Source organism: Daucus carota, chromosome 4 (genome assembly GCF_001625215.2).
Source record: "Daucus carota subsp. sativus chromosome 4, DH1 v3.0, whole genome shotgun sequence".
NCBI lineage: Eukaryota > Viridiplantae > Streptophyta > Magnoliopsida > Apiales > Apiaceae > Daucus > Daucus carota.
Genome location: NC_030384.2, coordinates 45,430,424 through 45,451,754, shown reverse-complemented (window position 1 = coordinate 45,451,754; position 21,331 = coordinate 45,430,424). Strand labels below are relative to the sequence as shown.

The 21,331-nt window shown below is 33.4% G+C and overlaps 3 protein-coding genes across 14 annotated transcripts; 1 reads left to right on the top strand and 2 right to left on the bottom strand.

Moving 5' to 3' along the window:
- Positions 1 to 1,082: 1,082 nt before the first annotated feature.
- LOC108215790 (uncharacterized) lies at positions 1,083 to 6,510 on the bottom strand. Of its 4 annotated transcripts, none has more exons than XM_017388364.2 (7): positions 6,364 to 6,510; positions 5,440 to 5,599; positions 5,157 to 5,239; positions 4,222 to 4,386; positions 2,044 to 2,154; positions 1,579 to 1,645; positions 1,083 to 1,504 (listed from the first exon to the last, which is right to left on the bottom strand). In XM_017388364.2, the coding sequence occupies exons 2-7, from the start codon at positions 5,558 to 5,560 to the stop codon at positions 1,242 to 1,244; spliced, it is 810 nt and encodes a 269-aa protein (XP_017243853.1). In that variant the 5' UTR covers positions 5,561 to 5,599; positions 6,364 to 6,510; the 3' UTR covers positions 1,083 to 1,241. The 4 variants fall into 4 exon arrangements, with proteins under 4 accessions (XP_017243853.1, XP_017243852.1, XP_063947595.1 ...); XM_017388363.2 differs by having other exon boundaries at positions 5,440 to 5,617; positions 6,364 to 6,503; XM_064091525.1 differs by having other exon boundaries at positions 6,349 to 6,469.
- A 3,653-nt stretch (positions 6,511 to 10,163) lies between these two features.
- Positions 10,164 to 17,059, top strand: LOC108218923 (uncharacterized). 9 transcript variants are annotated; one of them, XM_064091622.1, is made up of 12 exons: positions 10,164 to 10,258; positions 10,551 to 10,591; positions 11,555 to 11,759; positions 11,845 to 11,966; positions 12,154 to 12,262; positions 12,376 to 12,415; positions 12,552 to 12,641; positions 12,729 to 12,828; positions 12,978 to 13,114; positions 14,532 to 14,634; positions 15,025 to 15,677; positions 16,566 to 17,059. In XM_064091622.1, the coding sequence occupies exons 3-12, from the start codon at positions 11,621 to 11,623 to the stop codon at positions 16,846 to 16,848; spliced, it is 1,776 nt and encodes a 591-aa protein (XP_063947692.1). In that variant the 5' UTR covers positions 10,164 to 10,258; positions 10,551 to 10,591; positions 11,555 to 11,620; the 3' UTR covers positions 16,849 to 17,059. The 9 variants fall into 9 exon arrangements, with proteins under 9 accessions (XP_063947692.1, XP_063947693.1, XP_063947695.1 ...); XM_064091623.1 differs by having other exon boundaries at positions 10,165 to 10,258; positions 11,575 to 11,759; XM_064091625.1 differs by having other exon boundaries at positions 10,228 to 10,315; positions 11,575 to 11,759.
- A 47-nt stretch (positions 17,060 to 17,106) lies between these two features.
- LOC108218924 (probable glycosyltransferase At5g03795) lies at positions 17,107 to 18,941 on the bottom strand. The gene is made up of 2 exons (XM_017392096.2): positions 17,968 to 18,941; positions 17,107 to 17,836 (listed from the first exon to the last, which is right to left on the bottom strand). The coding sequence occupies exons 1-2, from the start codon at positions 18,846 to 18,848 to the stop codon at positions 17,350 to 17,352; spliced, it is 1,368 nt and encodes a 455-aa protein (XP_017247585.1). The 5' UTR covers positions 18,849 to 18,941; the 3' UTR covers positions 17,107 to 17,349.
- Positions 18,942 to 21,331: the final 2,390 nt, after the last annotated feature.

The window sequence follows — 21,331 nt, the reverse complement described above, 5'->3', positions numbered from 1 at the left end:
ATTTTCTTTTTCTGAATAAAAATATAACATCCAAACTTTAATTCAGAAGAAGAAAATTTTAAAAATAAATTACACAACTACACTTTACGGGAGCATTAAAGTTCGTGCCGCGTCCCCATCCTCCAATGTATACTACTCAGGGGGACGGAGGGAATGTATACTACTACTACTCAGGGGGACGGAGGGAATGTATAGTACTCAGGGGGGCGGAGGGAGTAGTTTAACTAACTAGGCTTCAGTTGTTTAGGATAGAGAAGTTCGCTTTTATGAACAAAAATAAAGAATTTTGTTCCCGGATACGTTTTGAAGTTAATTTTGTTGAAAATATGAATAATGTGGCTTTTATAAAAACATCTCCTTAAGTATGATATAAATATTATAAAACACACTTTAATTTTAGCGTTATGCTTTCTTTATATTTTATATTTTATCTATATAACTAAAAAATAAGAAAAAGTAATGGATAAAATAGAGGGTAGAGACTCCTAAAATAGATAGGGAGAAGTGACTGACTTCTAAATTTATAAAAGGAGATACAGGACTAAAAGTAATTATCAGGCAAAGTTAGTTATAAAATTTATAAAATGTTAGTTTAAAGTATGGTTCCAAAAATCTCCGATTTGGTAGATTAATCTCTTGCAAAGTGTTTCGATTTCTTAAATTTGATTAATCATTATGAAATTTTCTTAAAATATATATCATATACTCCTAGCAAATTAAACTGGTATATTAAATATTATTATAATATTATTGAAATTATCCGATTAAATCCTCCATTTAGATTTTCGATTTTAATCTACTGTAATTATTCAGTACTAACCAAATCCAAAGAGACCAGACCAGTGTCACGCATTGAGATCTTATTTAAAATGTTCAAATTAGAATGCGTGCCCTTAAATATAGCTTTAAATTATAAAAGATTTAAAAGAGACGAGTGCCATGCTTTACAATTTACAGGTACTCATAAGGTAAATTACGATTTCTGGACCCTTCACATTTTGTTTTTGTTTACAATTAAAGGATGATATCTGATTAAGAATTTAAGACTACCTCCACTAATCGTAAGCAGTTTCTGTAGGAGGTACATGAACACAGACTCGTCTTATTTTCATCAAGTTTCCTTAATAAATATCCTTCATATATAATGCTCAGTCACCTAATTTTTGGGCAAACAATAATTCAGCAACAGTTGTGTTTAAGGGAAAAAAAAATGCCAGGCCACACCACCTTCTACATGGCCATTAACCTTGCAATTTAGCTTTGCCCTTGCGGTCCCAAATTGGAGTAGTCTCAATAAGCTTGTGAGGAACTAACCGCCTCTCCCTCTTGCTGAGCTTAACAAAGTTTTTCACCCTTAGCCTTGCAATCTCAGCCTCTTCTTCTGGGGTTATTTCCCGTACTACCACAGTCAATCTACACTCTGGTCTCACTTTAAGCCCACATTTTCCTCTAGCATGGTAATTAATTCTCTTCTTGAAGAATCCCTTTCCAACATGTGCCTCCGCTTTAAAATGGAAACAACATACAGTAAGTAGTGTTCAACATAGTAGCAATAACCCAAAATGAATTGCAAGATACCAATGAGAAGACGATCTGGATCTAATCCATGATTGTGGGTTGCATTTGCCCGTGCTGAATGAATAACCTGCAAATAGCAAATGTATTATCAAATAGTTGAAGAATATACATGGTGCTATAGGTACGAAGAACTACTGTATGTCTAAGTTTATAGCAAGCCATGGTATTGTAATACTAATAGTAATAGATACAGCTGATGTGTAATGCTTGGATTATTGTCTCTGCAAAGTTCCCATTGATGGTTTAACTGGTGTAAGCGAGCTCTAAGATCACTTCTTTGAATTTCAAGTAGAATCTTATGTGGTTTATAAGATTATTAATTTGTTGTGTACTGCTCATGTGACTGGTCTTGGTACACCTGATAGGCTATTAGGCTTGCAGTTAAAGGGAATCCAAAATTACGATAAGAACTTTTGGAGAGGTGTATAAAGTTTAGCAAAATCAAAACTTAAGTAGTCTAGTCACCTGATATACTGTTTTTGAAGCTCGCTTTACAGTGACTTGCAATTGCAGCAATGCATCTTCAACACGCATTCCCCTGACCAATGCAGCTACAAGATTCACCTTCTTAGGACTCTGAAATCATCAAGTGACAAAAAGATTACAAGGCTGGAACAAAAATATACTTACATATAGGAACTTAAATTTCACTTTTGTTTGAATATACAGATTACAGGAATCAAAGCAAACACTGCGAAGAACACAAAGAAATCCTTTTTTAGCCAAAAACCTTTGCATGCACATGCTCTACCATCAAGTCATCAATAACTGAAACTTATTTACAAAACAGAAGTCCATTGACCATAATCACTTCATCTTCTTGGCTGGGAAAAAATGTAATTTATTATATAGCAGCAGGAGTAGGCATAAAGCTAAAGAAGGTTTGAATATATACAGATAACAGAATATGAATATTTATAAGACCTACTAGACATAGATGGACACTGTATAGTTTAACTCGACACATTTATGAACATGCAAGTATGGCACTTTAGCTGCACATCTTCAGTGAAAAAGTTTGCTTTAGGCCTGACCAAATATCTACATCCCAGAAGCTTCTTTAAGTCACAGGCTAAACATTAACCCTGTGTATCATGCATATAAAGAATGTTCTGGGATGCAGAGAGTAAAATGTATACAGACCTTACTGCTACCCCTAAGAGCAGAGAGGCTACTTGTGCAAAGACTCTGAGTTTTTGACAAAGCAATAAAAAGATACTACACTAACAATAAAAAAACATGTGAGACAAGAAATAGCAAATATCATGCAAATCAAGCATTATTATATTATGGATAGACAAGGATGCAAGAAAGAAAACGCAAAAAGAAACTATCAGAAAACCTTCGTAACCCCCCAATTATCCCTGTACTATAAACTAAAACCCCCTGCCACTAAATCAACCAACTGACATCAATCACACTAATTTGACGTCTCCAATTATTAAAGGTTATGTCCTCAATAAAATTAACATCCCCGTCTAATCTCAATTGCTCATCCCACATATCTCTGCATCAATCCCCAAACCAAGATGTTTTTAATAATAATCTTCAGCCTCAAGGAGGCCCATTCCTAAGATTGTGACCCAACCATTGTGATATCCTATCCTTTACCTTTCTAGAAATACAGGTGACTCCCAAATTTGTCCGCAAAAAGTATCAAGTATTGAAATACCCATCACGGTGCAACATGGTGTTCAATTCAACATCCTCATCTTCCACTTCTTTTTCCTTCTTTATTACTCAATACTCAGATCCATACATCGACACAATCCTGATCCTTCTATATAGAATTTGCCCTTTAGTTTTAACAATACTTTTTTTTTTCACATAGTTCCCTGCAGCCCTACCCTACACCTTACCCGCCATGACTTGAAATGTAGGATAATATCCTTCTCAATGTCGCCTTCCTTTGATCTGATTCACCCGAAATACTTGTATTTGTCTTTCCAAAGTAGTACATACCAACTCCTGATTAGGGCTACAATTTGGGTAATATCAGCTCGAACTCGACTTAATAAAATGAGCTCAAATCAGGCTCGAGTTCTAAAAATAATTTGAACTCAATATAAACTCGAACCGATGTGATATTTAACAAACCAGCTCGAAAAACAGTTGGAAAACAGCGTGTTACTCAACAGGGCTCACCATATGTCCACGCTCGTGAGAACATATTACGTATTGCCTTGCGTACATCAACATCTTGTTGTAACTTCTCGGATGGAAAGGATGAACCAAAAAAATTATGACTTTCATATCCATAATAACTTTGACTTCATCCATCCTCACCTCATTCATTTCTTACAAACAGATGTCACTCCTTTAGTACTAAAGGCTTATCATGCAGAAGTATAGTTTAATGAGGAGTAGAGCTTATTTCATCTGTGCTATTAGATAGAGCATAATGCTCTTTTTTGCTAGCAGTTTGTTTTATATCACTTACATACCTCAATACTTGAATTTATAACACTAAACCACTTCCACCTTTTGTGTTTCCTTTTAAGATGTGCAAATAAAAAGATACAGCATATTGAGTTGGTAACAAATATGACGCCATTAGCCAAATAAATTATAAGAAAACGATGGTAACTTCATTGTATAGTGTTGAAAACCACTTGCAGTAACTACATGTAAACACTTTTATACCTGTTTTATGTTCTTCAGAACTGCTTGAACTTTTGAAGGTTTGGTGGTGGCGACTTCCTGGGATTCAGATTTGCCACTGGTTAATGCCAACTGTGGCGTCAGTGGAGAAGGTATTGGTGTTTCATCTGAAGAATTTGCAAGTAAAATCCTTGAACTCGTGAATCCCTGCATATCATAACAAATACATTGCAAATTCAATATCAATTGATAACTAATAAAGTACCCTACAATTATCTTTTGATAGTAAAATCTCTTAAAACAAAGTCAACTTATACATAAAGCATATTAAAGGGCAAAGGAAGAGACAAGCATGTGGAAGTACGGAAAGTAAGAAAATGTCTAGAAAGGTAATTTGGCCACAGAAATTTACAACTCTCTTATTTAAGCAGCTGTTAAAATAAAGATAACAAATTCAAAGCCAAAAAAAAAAGTCTTGCAGGTCGTTGAAAAAATTAACTCCCACAGTAACATTTTGTGCATCTCATAGAAAATAATCTAATTATACCTGCTTGGTGCTTAATTAATCTCATACACCCACTAAACTGGAACGGATACAGTTATAGCTAGGTACTAGTAAAAATTTAAAACAAAAATAGGTATCTGGCATTTCTGACACTTTAAGCTGAGGACTATGTATTTTGAACACAACTTATACTTGTGGAATGGTGGGAGACCGATCTATAATATACAAATCAACAATAGTAGGTACCTTGCACAATTTTAATTATAAATCATAAACAAACATTAGAAATATATTTGGAAGTAAATGATGGGGAGAGTATACATGGTAGGAAGTGAGCTCATTGTGCGGTCATTTAAATTTCCTTCCATGTATGACAATTTCAACTTTACTTGGGAGTTATAGCCATATCCCATATAAATACATTCATGCAAATCCAAAACAGGCCATGTAAAGCAGCGTGCATCATCATTACCATGTGCTGAAAACAGTTATATAAAGGCCTTGAATAGGTTGCAGAAGATGGACCCTGAAGGCTATGTAAACATGGCAAATCTCCTGCAAGATCCAGTAACATATTACAATTCTCGAAACAATGGTGTTCGGATGCATAATAAAGAAAATATATACTGGTGTGTGTAAATGCAAGATATATATAACATTTAAAGAAAGGTCGTAAAATAAAGAACAAGAAAGACTATGCTTGGTTAAAGCTTTATCTTATATATGAATTCAGAAGGGATGTGAGATGAAACTACCATATATCAAGGAAGACTTGGAGTGATAAAAAGCAGTATTGACAGAAGCATTGCAATTGTGCTCCACTCTTTTTCCAACCTGTCGAATTATTGACTGCAGATGTCGGTGCCAACCCACCATGACTAAAGCTTGATGGTATGTTCAACCAGAAATTCCAATCTATATATTATCAACCATCTAATAAGTTGAGTAACAAAATAAAAGTGTAAGATATTAGAACCACAAAGAAAACCATAGGATAACAAAACCAACAGCTCCAAACAAAATTAATTATTATCATCATCTTAATTTTCTTCAAACCATAATCTGAAAAAGAAACAAAAGTTTTCATTCTACAGCATAGTAATTCTACACATACTATCTTAGCTTGCTAAAGTTGCCACTACACTTAAAGTTCATATGGTACAGCTACCAGGATTTATTCATTAATGGCATTCCACATATAAGCTGCATATGCAGTACTCAAATATAACATCCTGTTTAATAATGTTGTGCCTTCAGTATTATTGCTTTCATTTCCATTCAAATATTACAGCCTGCTGTTTAAATAGCTCGCAACGTGCAATGTGTAGGTATCGAGAATCCTACCTAATCCTTGCTTGAAGAAATCAATATTCTAACTCTCAGGTGTCAATTAGTTAGCAACCCTATCCCCTCTTCATCGATTTCTAGCACATAATCTAAACATTTAACTTCCCACAAAACTATACATCGAGAAAACTAGTCTACACAAATTAATAGGGCCATTAGCAACACACGAGCACATAATGCATTTGAACCAAATATCTTGAATAAAACCTCACGGGCATTTCATCAAACAGATGGTGTGCAGAAAAGCATAAACAGACATTTCAATTTACAGTTATATGTTCAATGCTTATTCGAAAAAATTAAAAAGATTAGATTACATGTTGATAAATTACCTGCTGAGAAATTAGGGGTATTGATTTGTTGTGGTCTTCTTCTCCGTGCTTTTCAGAAACGATCTCCGACTATACTCACTTAACCTAGCTTTCCTCGAGTTTTTCAATTGATCCGCGCAGACTGTTGGGTTTTAATGGACTCTAACCTGGCCCATTGGGTACATGAATAGATGGGCTGAATACTGTTTTGTTAGAGTATATAGAGTATTATTTAATGGGCCGAATATATTACTATTTTCTCGATTTCAATCTAAATCCAAAGCTTGTGTTTCATACTCTACTATCATATAGTATTATAAAATATAGCATATAGCATTATAAAAATATTTGCAAACCCCTAAATAAGAAAAGAGAAAAGAAATTATATTAGTTTGGTGGGGATATGACCTTAAAATTATACTACTCCGTTTAAGAGAAAATGAAGAATATAAAAATAATAAAAAAGAGGGGCCGCATGATATAAGATACTCCCCGATTATTCTTGCCTACCTTTATCTAAAACATGCATGGTAGCCCGTCGGGAATCATATTTATTAGCTGGTCGTAGGACGAATAGATGGCCTGTGCCTATCAGTATTAAAGATGGTATTGAAAAGGATTTATTTGATGAATAAAATACCCAGCTTTCAGTAAAAAAAACAAAACATGCATTAAATTTAAAGAATAACAAAAATCTCAAAAACAATTGCCTAACTTTAAGTGGAGAGACATGAGATTTTAATAGAATAGGACATATTTAACTACACAACCGGTTAAAGAAACATATATTTCCTCTTCAAATTATATGCTAATTTTCAAAAAACCACAATTTTCAAGAAAAGTGAATTTGATTAAAAAAAATAAATAATTGTATTAAGTTATTTATTGAATATGGTGTGTAAAATATGGTTTGATCTTGGTAATATAAATTAGAAAAACGTAGATGAGAGTTGATTTTGAATATATAAATTTACAAGAAGTTGAAGTGGGCAAATATTTTGAAATAAATATTATTCTCTAAAGTGGACATGTACCATGAAAAGAAGGGAAATATATTTCATTAATTGATAACTTATCATGTGCTTCTTTTCTTTTCTTTTTTTGAAATTATTTTGAAAGTTATGTTATTGTCATTAGCAATTAACAATTAACAAACATATATAATAAAAGAAAATAATCATATGCTAATTCCACACTCATCTCAACTTGCTGCAAATAATTAAATGTGCCTGGACTAAAATTAATTAGGAAGCTGATCGGAGACACATCTGTCTGGATTTGCATCCGAAAATCAATTCTGGTGGTTGTATCAAATTTAATAACGTTATATACTCCTAAATATCCATGAGAGCACAGTTACTACTCCCTATTTTCAAATATTTAACGTTTGATCTTTTGGCACACAAAGCTTTGAGTTCATACTTAGAATTATTATTTTTAAAATTTTCCTTTTATAATAAAAATATTAAGAGTTAATTACACTTTGTAACCCCTAGGTTTGCTCCAAATACAGTTTAATACCCGAACTTTAAAACGTGACGATATGCACCATAAACTTAGCATTCTCGTGCAAATTGTAACCCCAAGTCACTATTCCGTCAAACCTGCCGTTAACTTTAACTGTTTGAGAGATAACAGTGCGTGTATTGGTTTCTAACAGCTACTTTATCCCTTGTGACCCCTCAACAAATATGTATTATATTTTGAAATTATTTCTGAACACGCACAACGATCTAAGAAAAAAATTAAATAGTTTTCGAAATATGTATCTGGATTTGGAATCTGGAAATTTATATTTTTTTACATAAACGATGTAACTTATTTTAAAATTTTAAAATAAATACATATTTTAAAAAAAATTAATTTTTTTTACATCGTTGTGTGTGTTCAGAAATAATTTCGGAATATAATACATAATTTTTGAGGGGTCACGAGGTTAAAGTAGTTGTTAGAAACTAATATACACATTGTTATCTCTCAAACAGTTAAAATTAACAGCAAATTTGACAGAATAGTGACTAGGGGTTACAACTTGCACGCAAATGTTAAGTTTAGAATGCATATTGACACGTTTTAAAGTTCAGATACTAAACTGCGTTTGAAGCAAACTTAGAGGTTACAAAGTGTAATTAACTCAAACATTAATCGTATACTTTAATTCACAATAAAGTATTTATAAAAATATTAATTTTAGTTATGCAGTCAATGCATTTAAAAATGTGTACACAAAAATCAAACGTCAAATATTTGAAAACATGGGGAGTATTAAACTGAGGCCTGAAATTCAGCATACAACCGTAGATTTGAGTATAATATTTAAATCAGACATGAATCAGTGTCCTTTTTTTTTTTATATTTTTGACTGATTACGGTCAAATATCGAATATAATAGGTCGATTTGTATTATCCACAGGAGAAGCGTGGGTCAGAGATGGCCTGCAACGTGCAAGTGTGGAAATAATAGATGTTGTGGGAGTGGGGGTGGGGCTGTATCCAATTTTCCTTCAACTTTATGAATGACAACATAATAATCGTCAGGGGTTCAACTTTACTTTCAAAACTGATCAGAAGTAGACAGCTCGATTTTATAACTCTATTATTTAATTGTCTCATATTGGTGTAAATTGGTTGGGAATTTATTATTTATAATCTAAATTTATTACTATTTTATTATCAGTAAATTGAAGATTAATTAAATTATTCTTTTTCACGTTATTAATTTTTTAGTATTAATGAATTAAAATTTTAGTAAATTGATCCGTATTTTAATATCCATACAAAATATAATTTATAATCTATTTGATATTTTTAACAAAGGATGAAATATATGTATCTAATTTTGGTTTCTTTGTAAAATTAATTACGAAACTATATAAATGTATACTTCACGTCAAAACTGTGACCAAAATAAAAGGTAAAAGAGATACTGGGTGTGAGTTGTGACTATGTGAGGCTCCACAATCCACTGCAGGAGTAATTGAACGAGTCACCTTCTTGCTTGCTGTCTTGCTCTGCCAATTGTAGTAGGTATTTCGCTAATTAATAATTCTATCGACATCTTGGAAAAAAAAAAGAAAATTTCTATCGACAACCAGCTCTCACGCTCTTCCGGCGCGTCCGTTCATGTTTGCGTATCCCACAAAAATACTCGGATAATAAATCACGGTACGTTCCGTTGCTCACACCAATTGCATGTCTTGCCTTACAAAGAGTTTCTATGTCTTGAAATTTGAAATAATTTAATATGCAATGTTTCCTGCAAATTCAAAAAACCGAGCAGATTTGAAATTTTCTAATCTCTTTATACAATTGTATTATAAATATCCAAAGTACCTCTGCTCCTCTAGTATAATAACTTAATATTAATAATATATTAAAATCGGATCAATCTCAAATTTTTGATAATTTGATGTAATATAATAACTGGTAATGTCTAGATTAGAGAAAGAAATTTCAAAATAATAAAAGACATCATTACAAGATAAATAAATATAATATAATAGACATAAAAAAAAAGGCGATCGTAATATTCAAGGATGTATTTGAAATTCATTGAGCACAAAGTAAAACATTATAGTGTTTGAATTTCCGTCATTTCCAAAAGAAATCAGACACCGTTTCTATTGCTGTTACAGAATGTGACAACAATTTTCCATCACGAAAAATCATTTGTTAAATCTCACAACAGGTTTTTTTTATTTTCTGACTAATTAATAGAAAAACTGTTTAAAAAAAAACAGATATTCCCTTGTTTTTAAGTTCCATCGAGACTCGAGACCTTTGTATACCTTAAAAACACCTAAATCTAAAGAAGTAAGAACAATCAGGACATAAAGCTTAGCTGCTGATTAGCTTGATATAAAAAAGCCCTACACATGAATCATTTATAATTTATCATTCGTTAGGACAGGGAATAGTATGTCAACTCTGTAACTTTTGTGTACTTCCTTTTAGTTCAGCCCTTAAATAAAAGGTGCGTTTGTTTCTCAAACGTTAGTTGTGATACGGTATCGATAGTACCGCAGCTTGTCTGCTGATTCGTTAAGTTCAAGAATACCCCCATGTTGTTTCTTCATCTTTCTTTCTTATAGCTCTGTGCATACATCTTTTTATATAAGCTTATCTTGTAAAGTTGTAATCATTCTCTTTTATTGAGATCTCTGCAACTACCTCTCCCTTTTAATACCCTTTTTGCTTTTTCTTGACAGCTCTTGGTTTCCAGCAGAGTGCTGTTTGATTAGCTAGCAAAGTAAGTCTTTTTGCTTCGATGGTATTTGATTTTTTGGCTTAAAAGTGTGTGTGTTGATTGAATTGAATCTGTTTTATGTGATGATTAAGGTGTGGAGTCATTTAAAATGTTTGTTTTAAGCTTTGAATACGAGGTTTTCTTGATTTTTTGAAGTTATCTTTGGCTTTAATATGGGAGAAGAGTACCGGGAATAGTTAGAAGGTTTTTATGATGTGATGATTAAGTATTTGATCAACAATTACTGTATAAATTTGGAAGTCTTAATGTCCCCCTTGTTAAGTCTAATTTGTTCATATTGATGTCCATCTGTAGTCTTTCTTATTAATGTACATTGAATAATACCAAGCTCATCTCTGGTTCTTAGGTTTCTAAAATCCCGTCCAGACTTTTGATGAATTTGGCATATTGTTGATGGGATACACATATTTGCTTTGGTGCATAAATAGCTAATGATCATTGATTTTGTCGACATGTCTTTATGAGTCCGAAATAGTTTTCTGCTTCAATGTTTTATGTGTTTTCAAAGAAGCTAGCTGATATGATACTTCACAAATTGTTTAAGTTTTCTCAGTAGAGGTTTTGATCTGTTGTGTGTACTCTTTCAAGTCTTTTCAATTCTTTGCAACCAGGCGTTATACGAATGTACAAGCAAAACTGTATGCAGCTAATACTAGTAGATTGTTAATGTCTAATTGAGGTTATGTTTATGGTTCTAAAGCATTTATTGGCTACTTCAAATTATTTTAGGAAACAATCTATTGTTTTCTGTAGTGCACTCATTTTCGAGTTCAGAGCAGTACTTTACCAAGTTACTATTTAGTTCCCTGGCTTACAATTTGGGTTATATATCTGTTTCTCATTTCCAGAAATGCTTGTGTAACATTTTTAGGCACACTTTTTTAGTCAATGTTCAGATGCCCTGTATCAAAAACTACCTAGGCTTAATGATTCATTTTCTTTCAGTTCGTATATATATGCTTTAGATCTTGGTTCTGCAAAGGCTGTTTCTTGTTACTTGGAAATGCGTAGATGGGGGGAAAACACAACATCGCACAGTACAGAGAGAGGCTAGACAAGGCACTGGCTTCTGATGACCTTACAGACAAGGAAAGACTTAAGGCACTTGTTAAAAATCAAATAATTTCCTCATCAAGCAGTGGACTTGGAGGTAAAATTTCAGAATAGGTATTACCACTGCTTTATACTGTCATGTTCCAGCCATTACATGTATTGATATGATTTTTGTTATTCAGCATATATTGATGATGTGGTGGATAGAAGAACCAAGGAAGTATCAAACTTTCTTGATATGCTAAGGAGTGCTTCTGTGGGTAATGATCAAGCAAAAAGGAGTGGAACTCGTGATGACTGGAAAGTATGCTATCTTATTTCCATGTGTAGAACCTTAACTGAGAACCATTAAGAACCAACATTTGTCTCCTACGTAATGACTGATTATTGCGAGTTGTGTTAAAGTACGAATGGCTTTATCATATTTTTGCAAGCAGAAATCGAGTTGTAGGTTTTCATTGAAACTAAATGAAATCGTTATCTTTTGAAAGGTTAAACAGGATACGGAAGAGTATCGTGTTATGTACCGCGAAGGACCTGAAGGCAGTCCGTATCATACACTGCTTGTTGAAGGCTATATAGATGGGCCTCTAGATATATGTAAGTCAAATGAGTTATTTAATTACTTTTATATAGGCAGGTTTTAAGTTGAGGTGTCACTTTCTGCAGGACTTTTAAAATGATTATTGAAGTTTAAATGCTTAATTATGTAGGTTTATGCATCTCAATGGAATCAAACCTGTACAAAAAATGGTAAAAAAAACAACCATTTTTATAGTGACTGTTATCACTTTCTATATGTTATATAAGACAACAACAGCCACGTGTTAGCCCATTTCTATAAAAAATTCTATTCATGTTTTTAAGATGCACTAAATTGTTGTTGCAGGTGGCCTCAGTCTATTTTTCCACCTTTTAAACTTGTAACTACTGAATGTGTACAAAAAGTGGGAATCAGTGAGCAGATATCTTTTGTGAGGTATTGTACTACAGTGTTAAGATATTTTCAAGAATATTAGCACCACCACTGATATACTAATACACTTCTCTGATTCTTGGAAGAAAGAATGAAGATTCCATGGCCACTGTCAGCAAGAGAGGCTCTGGTGCATTACTTTGTGTTGGAGTACTTCCAAGATGATATTGTTATTGTGCTTCTTACCTCGGTACTAAGCTAAATGTTTGGCTTACTAACTAAATTAACTTCTTTTTCCCCTTCCTGTCTACAAAATGTTTCTATTATATGATAATGCAGCGGCATCAGCTGTAACAGAATTGATCTTATCCATGTATATTATTTCATGTTTCCCTCTAGATCTCGGACTTGGAAAGCATCAATGTAAGTACTCATGGGTTCAGTAGAGACGGATTACCTGACTCAGAGGCTGTAAGGGTTGATATCGTGGGAGGTTTTGCTCTACAAAAAGTATCTGATGGAAGAAGCTACTTTCGGTGAGATCTTTAAGTTACTTTCTTGTATTATTTATGGAGAGCTCTGTGATCGGTGCATTCCAGGAAGAAGTCCACAGACCATATTGGTGGTGGACATATGCAAATAATAAAGCCAAACCTATTTTTCATTATAAGATATTTTTTTAAGCATAGCTGTGAATTTCCAACTGGTGTGAACGATGACAGTCTTTCTTTCTGTTTTACTTTTTGGATGAAAAAAGATCACTAGATAGCTTATTAATATATATGGTTATATGAATATATGATACCTTTAGGGAAAACAAGAACCCTTGTGCTAGATGCAGGAAAACTACTAACATGCCCATTCTGGCTTCAAGCCGTGTTTTATACCAATATTTTAATATATTTCTGGTCCAATGTGATATTTAAGCAATATTTAGTAAATCCTCATGCAACATCAGTTCTGATTTAATATAGAAGTAGCATCAGAAGAAACTATGTAACATGTTGTCCCTACTTAGGCCAATTGCATGGGATTTGATAGGTAGGCTGTTTGAATTGAAATGTGTAAAAATTGTAGTTTGAGAAGTAGATTGTCTTGGTATAAGTTGGGTTTTGCCTGAAATCGGGTTTGTTTTATACAACCAGATATAGCTGCAAAAGTTTCTGCAGTTGCTAGCATATCCTGTATGGTTTCTAGGTTAACTTTTTAGTGCACTTCATAGAACTAGGGTACATCCATTGGACCTGCGGTCTGTTCATGTCAGATCTACATACTTTTGGCTTGTACTTTTTAGTATCAATTAATAAACTCTTAGCATGCTTAGAGATGGCAAAGTTTAGTATCAGTCAATAATGAATGAAATTAAAGTGGATCTTACTAGCATAATAACAAATATAAGCCTTATGGAAATGCAAACTCTTCTTTGTTGGCTAACATTTTAATGGACAATCCTTAATATTCATTATTAAAATCATATTGAAGCCACATGTTAATCTTTTGGTATCTTGGGATTCAACAAGATATGAGTAATGACAATCTTAAAGACCATTTGTACTTTTTCCTGGTAAGGAAAGATACACAAGTAGTCCTGGTTGTCCATTGTAGATTTATAATGTAGGGGAAGTACTAATCATATCTTGGTTAGCTTTGAATACAAGAGTCTTGAGTAAATTAACCTAAGTTCTGTACACAAATAATTAATTAGTAATCAAATTATAGATAAATAATAGTCTCTTTGGGCATTCTTTAACGCTTTCCTGCATCAAGAGTGGCTAATGAGAAAGGACCAAGAGTTCTTTTATTATTATGATTATGCAACCATGACGAAACCTCACAGGTCAGAGGCTCTTAATTGCGTCGTTTTATGAACATAATCTGAAACATGATCCCAAAATGAGCATCAAAATGTTCAGTTTGTCTACTGCTATGGTGCTGATTTTCTCAACATTCCAGGACAATAGTTAACATGGATGTAAAGGTGGACTTTGTTCCTCCAGCATTTATCAATTTTATCTCGAGGCAGCTCATAGGTAGCGGTTTCAGACTCTATCAAAAGGTATTACTAATTAATCATGATCTTTTATCTTGATGCATTTTAAATGGTAGCTATTTGGCTTTATGATTGATTATATTAGCACATTCAACACCTTTATCCGGTATTTCTATGTCACAAATCCTCTCACATTTATCTGCCATATAAGTTCTCTTTCTTTATTTTCTGGATTCATGAATTTAAATACTTTTTGCTTGAATAAGCCATAAATTGTTGAGATGTAAACCAAATTATGAGATTAAAAGATTGTTTACATGGGTCTAGCAATTATTTTTTGTCCCAGCCTGTCATGCCAAATGTTAAGATAACCCCTCGAACTCAACCTTATGTTTAGACAAATCATACATCTATTGGCTCTTTATTGTGCCTTTTTTCTTTATGGCTCTTGTCCAGGAAGTTGCTTCTGTCTCTAAGGGTGATGAAGATTTTGCCAAGGCCTTGAAAGATCCATTGTACGCTAAAATACGTGAAGCTCTTTATTCAGAAAAGTCAGTTGAGGAAGTACTGGAACCAATAGAACTCAAATGTGACACACATGTTCCACCTGCAGATCATGATGTTATAACTTTTCAGGCCGATGGGAGAGAAATGGATAATGAGGTTCTTCCAAATGGTCATATAACGAAATTTAGCCCAGATACTCCGGTAATTGTGGATAATAAAGTTAATGGTGAAATTCAAGAGATTGAGGAAGAAGAAATTGCACATAGTAGGTCCATAGAAGGGGAAAGTAAAGAAACATATACCTCTTTATCTAGTCAAGTTGTTGAAGAGTGTTTTAACAAGAAGAAAAAGAAAGTAGTTATTAGCTCTGAGGTTGATCAAGCTCTGGGCATTCTGGAGAAGGCCATTTCTATATTTCGTGAATATGGACGTACTCCTGAAACTAGGTTTTTGCCTGCAACTTTTGGTGGAAAGTTACTAAATTTAGAAAATACTGGGAGAGAACTAAAGCTTGCAGAAGATAACCAAGGTTGTCCAAGTGACGGAGATTGTGGCGTGACCATCTCACATAAAGCAAACAGTTTTCGCAGTAATGGCACCAGGTATTATCTTCATTTAATGAAATTTAACCAGAAAAAGAGTTCTCCATGTGATGCATGATGCGTCTCAGGAGAGAAAATTCAAGTTTTAGTGAAGAAAATAAATGACAATCGCTGATCAAATTTACTTTTATATTATAACATGTCACACTAGTTTAAAAATCGTAAAACATAAATCGCTTGCTTTTGTTTTTTCTTAAATTTCTAAACATAGTCCCCTACTATTTTAAGTTCTTGATTACTTGTAAAAGGTGGCCTTGTCATGGATTACATATAATACTAGTCGTAAGTACAGTCTTATATTTAAGTAAAAGATAAAAAATGAAATTACATTTCAGTGTAAATGTTTAAATTTAGTATTTTCTCATGGTTGCTCTGCCTCCTTCCTTAATTTGAGTTTATATTTACAAATTTCTACAGCTATTAACTTTCTACAGAGTATTCCAGTAAAAGATTTTTACACACAGAATGAACAAAGTGACAGTTCTAACCTTCTCTTTGGCACGTACACAGAGTCGATTATATAAAAATTTAGAGCATCTGATTCTGAAGCTTAGTGCTCCTGATAATTTAATTTAGAAATTACGATACACTTGGAACATTGCTAATTAGGCCCTTTAGTTCATCATGCTATTGCTATGGCTTTTTTGAGATTAACTACTATTCTACTAGCATTTGAATAATGTGTGCTTTGGTAGTTTAAAAGTGACAATCAAACAACTCTACCCACAACTTCTTCCTTTCCATTTATTCCTGTATATATTATATTCTAATTTGATGAGAATTATGAGTTCTGGGTTCAAGCTGAACTATAATAATCCATTTACTTGTCAGCCAGTACTTGTGGAATTCTATTAGTAGACGAAACTAATATTTTTAATTTCTTTCCAGGGTTATAACTTCACCTTCAGCAAAAGTAGCAAATCAAGACATGACAGCACCAATCTCAGTGGAAAGAGATATTAAAAATCTAGCCGAGGCTCCCCAGAAAACTGTTTCAGGTCCTTCGGTGGATCAAACAATAGAGGCTGCAGTTCTGGAGAAGGTAAGTGACGGGGAAACCACAACTCATGCTAAAACAAATGGCATCAGTGAAAATACTTTGACAAGAAAAAAGTCCAAGAAAAGAAGGCAATGCTGCTGGTACTTTATGTCTGGGCAGCAAATGGTTTGAGACTTTATATTTAAGTTATATAGTTTTTTATCGGAAGAATGCTGTATAAACTAGTATGAGCTACTTTAAAAAAAAATAAGATATTGGGCGCAAAGTCACATATATTTTCTTAGATGTCAGATTATGAATTGTACACAGATAATGAAGAAACCTGAGGGTGCAACACTTGCACAATTTTATTTTATAAAGGCAAAAACAACTTTCTTAAAGAGGGTAATTGTAATTTATGAAGTCATGACCTTTGTCATGACTGGAAGAGGGGAGAAGATACACATTTACCATTACGCTATCACTAAATCCTTAAAAGGCCGACACATTGAACACTGATCTCTACTTCGAGGATCCATTCAATTCTAAGCAATTATATATTACAAATATATACTATTTGAAAGCATTGTGACCATTGTCTTCTGAATTCTGCTAAGATATAGCTGCTGACTATCATTTGTATGTTGCTGATAGAAGTTTAAACAACCTGAGAGCCAAAGGTTGATTGAGCAACTAGTAAGGCAAACGCTGTAAGCCTCTTCTCAGCCATAATTGGTATGCTGTCATGTAAAAGGAGTCATAACTTCTTGGGGTTTCATGCCATCTGAAGTGTCTCCTAACTAACTTCAGATTCTGGTACATGCTTTCGTAAGTTTCACTTGGTACCGACAACAATACCTTCTTTAAGGATACAATGTCTGCTTCATTCATGATGATTGAGAACTTGCTCCAATCCAGAACATTAGCGAATGGTAGATCATAATAATTGGAAAACAAAACTGGGATGCACCCATAGTGTATAGCATCACTGATTCTTGCAGCGTTTACTTCGTATCCTTTCAGGTGGAGGCAGTATTTGCTATGCTTAAATCCTTCTTCATAAGCATATGGTGCATTTCCGGGATATATATCCATGGAAGTATCATTGCTCCACAGAGCTACCACTTCTTGTCGGATACGAGAGTTTTGTATTCTCCCAGCAAAGAAAACAAGTTTAGGCCTGCATTCAACAATCAAAACAACTTATCTTCAGGAGGTTACAAGGTACTTGGTTTAAATTAAACAGTATCTCCCACTTATACTCATGTTTTACATGTCTGGTGAAATTTAGACAGTGACAAACACAGATACCTGGCATTTGTAGATTCATGATCATGTACTTGACGAGGCCAAACCTGAGGTAATCCAACATCTTTATGCGCAACAAAAAATCTCTGAAAGTAACTGGACGAGCAAGTGACCTGGATAGCATTATTACTCAAACCCCTATGCCTAGACGCCGCCTCTCGACCCACAGAATGACAGTATGAATAAAAATGATCAGCCCCTCCAGAAGCATTCCAGTACTCAAACTCATGACTAATTCTCCTAACATATTCCCCCACGAAATTCCCAATGGCCTTCTCCGAATGCAATCGAGGGTCATATCGCATAGCATTGATTGAAAAAGGCATATAGAAAAAATGTGCCGATTCAGGCCTTGTGGTGATCAAAGAACTCTGCAAAAGAGCAGCCTTGAAGGCATGCTCACTATAGTAATTCCCAATTTTTGACCTTGAACTTGGATTAAAAAGACTCGATTTTGGGTAAGGAACAAAGATTTTGGCAAAGGGGGAAGAAGTGTTGTAGGCATCAGGATACACAAATATCTTAAAATTTTGTTGCATTTCTTGATAATCAGCAGCAAAAAGCTCCCAATTATGATAAGGGCTGTTTAAGTTCTTGATTCTTGGATTTGATGGTGATGAAGATGAATTTAAAGATTGTAACTTTGGGGTTTTGCTTATGAGTACTTTTGGCTTTGGAATCTGAACTACAAGTAATTGTGTCAGCATTGCTTTAGTGAGTAACAATACAAGTGTTAGTAGAAGAGGCAATGCTAGTAATTTGCATATGTTTGTTCTTCTGGGTTTTGATTTTAGTGTCTGTAAAATTTGAAGAGGGGTCGTGCCGCCGGTTGAGGTGGTGATTTTCCGGCGGCCGGAAAAATGAGTGGGGGCGGCGGAGTGCATAATGTCGAGTAGCTTCAGTTGCTGATAGATGAGAATGCATAACAACAATTTATAACGAAAGAAATCTTTAGATAACAAGATGGTTTTGGTGAATTGGTAAGTGGAAATTATTAAACAAATTTCCAAATTAGGTCAAGCTTAATATGTTTATTTAATGGCAAAAATATACAAATATAAATGTTTTGGAATTCGAAAAGCAATGTTCACTCCGTTCTTAAATATTTATTTTCGGTTTTTTTACATGTATATTATAATATTTTAATTATGTATTAAAACTATTATTTATAATTTCTTTTTAATAAAAATATTATATTAATTGTTATTCACAAAAGGAAATAATTATTACCAAAACATCTTAGGAGTAAACGCAGGACTTGGGAGTAATCCATTGTCCATAGTATATTCAGTAGGTAAGCGTGATGAATAAAGGAGCACATTCATTTATTAACGCCGACGGCAGTTTAACTGTTGCTTCCTTTTGCTACCTTGCTTCTTTTGTCTGGTCTTTTTTTTTTTTTTTTTTTTTGAAAATGAGAATAAATCTCAACGAGCATCGGCAATTCACCGTGATAATTCTTTCATTCAAGAAAGCTTATTATCTAACCGTCGGACATGCAAGATGACCGGGGAAATTTAGACAATAAAACCTTAATGTCCGAAAAGAAAAAACCGGTTTTCTTCCAAGAATCCTAAAAATAATAAAACAAGAGAAACAAGAAGAATATAAGTCGATATATTTAACAGATTAAATAAAAATATTCTCACAATCATGATAACTCATGATTGAGACAATTAAGCTCTTAATTAAGGCATAATAATAAGATATTAATGTCCTTAATTAAGGCACAATTAACGCTCTCAATAAAGAGGCATAATTTACGCCCTCAATAAATAGGCACAATTAACGCCCTCAATTACGAGGCAAAATTAACGTCCCGAGGCACAATTACGAGCCTCAATTACGAGGCACAATTTATGCCTTCAATTAAGCTTGCCTTTCTGAAACCGGATCCCGTCCCGAAACCGCCGTCGCCGCCATCATCGGCCTCCATCGCTATGCTATCGGTCAAGTTGCCTCGTCGTATTTGAAACGAACAATGAAGCGTCTCATTTGTAGCACGAAAAATCGCCAAAAACACCGAAACCAAACAAAACACAAGGATTAAACAAACAAACAAGATTAAAGTCAACACTTTTCGCAATTCCACTCAAAAAATGAAAGTAACAAACAAAAAAATGAAGAGATATCTGAAAAACAGAGCTGCAATAGCAAGTATTACCAAAATTCTCAATAGCAAAATAACGTTTGCTTTCGGGAAAGTGATCACCTGAAGCTTTCTCGAATTTAGAACTGGATATGTTTGTATTGCTACTTGCTAGAGAATATCGAAGAAACCCATCTTCACTTTGTTACTTCAAAGCTTCAACTTTGGTTCGACTTTAGCAAGGCTCTTATAGAATACGTGTGTTTTAAGTACGCTTTGGTATAGATTTCTGCAGATTCTAAAAGTGGAGAAAGAGAGATGGTGGTGATCGAAGAAGCAGTCGTACCTGATGAGGTGAAAGTGGCACCTCAATCAAAACACGGAAGAACTGAAATTAAATAAAGACATTCACGACAAATGTTATCAATTTGTCTGGTCTTTTTTGTTTAGTTCTTTTGTCTATTTTGATCGGAGTGTCATTTTTCCCTGACAAATCAGTTTTCTAGAGGGTTAATTATAGATTGGTCACCGAAGTCGGTTTAATGTATCAAGTTGGTCACGAACTCAAAACGATATTGAAGTGGTCATAAATATCAAACAAGTATCTTGAAATATGAGTTCGAGCAGTAAAAATATTATTTATAAAATTTTACACATTATTTTTGAATGTTACCAAAACCAAGTAAAAGGTTATGACTTCTAGTATTTAAAATAATAAAATTATATTTTATTAAGTTTATTTATTATTTATATTTTATTATATAGTTAATTTCTTGTTTTAAATAAAAATAAATAATAAATAAACTTGATAAAATCTAAATATATTATTATAAATATTAGAATTCATAACTTTTTATTTGATTTTGGTAACATTCAAAAATAATGTGTAAAACTTTATAAATAATTTTTTTATTGCTTGAACTCATATTTCAAAGACTTCTTTGATATTTATGGCCACTTCAGTGATCATCTTGATATCGTTTTGAGTTCAGTGACCAACTTGATACATTAAGCCCATTTTAGTGACCAACTAGATAATTAACCCGTTTTCTAGATGAGCTTATGTCAAAATGAGCTAAGTGACTCCTAAACTATAAATTTATTTTTATTTTTTTTAAATCTATGAATTGTATCGAAATACAATAAATCGCATCTAAGATTTTTTTTCTGAAGCTATAAACTTAATTTTGAAATTTATAAATAATTAAAATTATCTCAAACACGCGCTTTATTAAATGAGTTTCTGTTTTACAATAAAAATATAATAGGATATTTAAC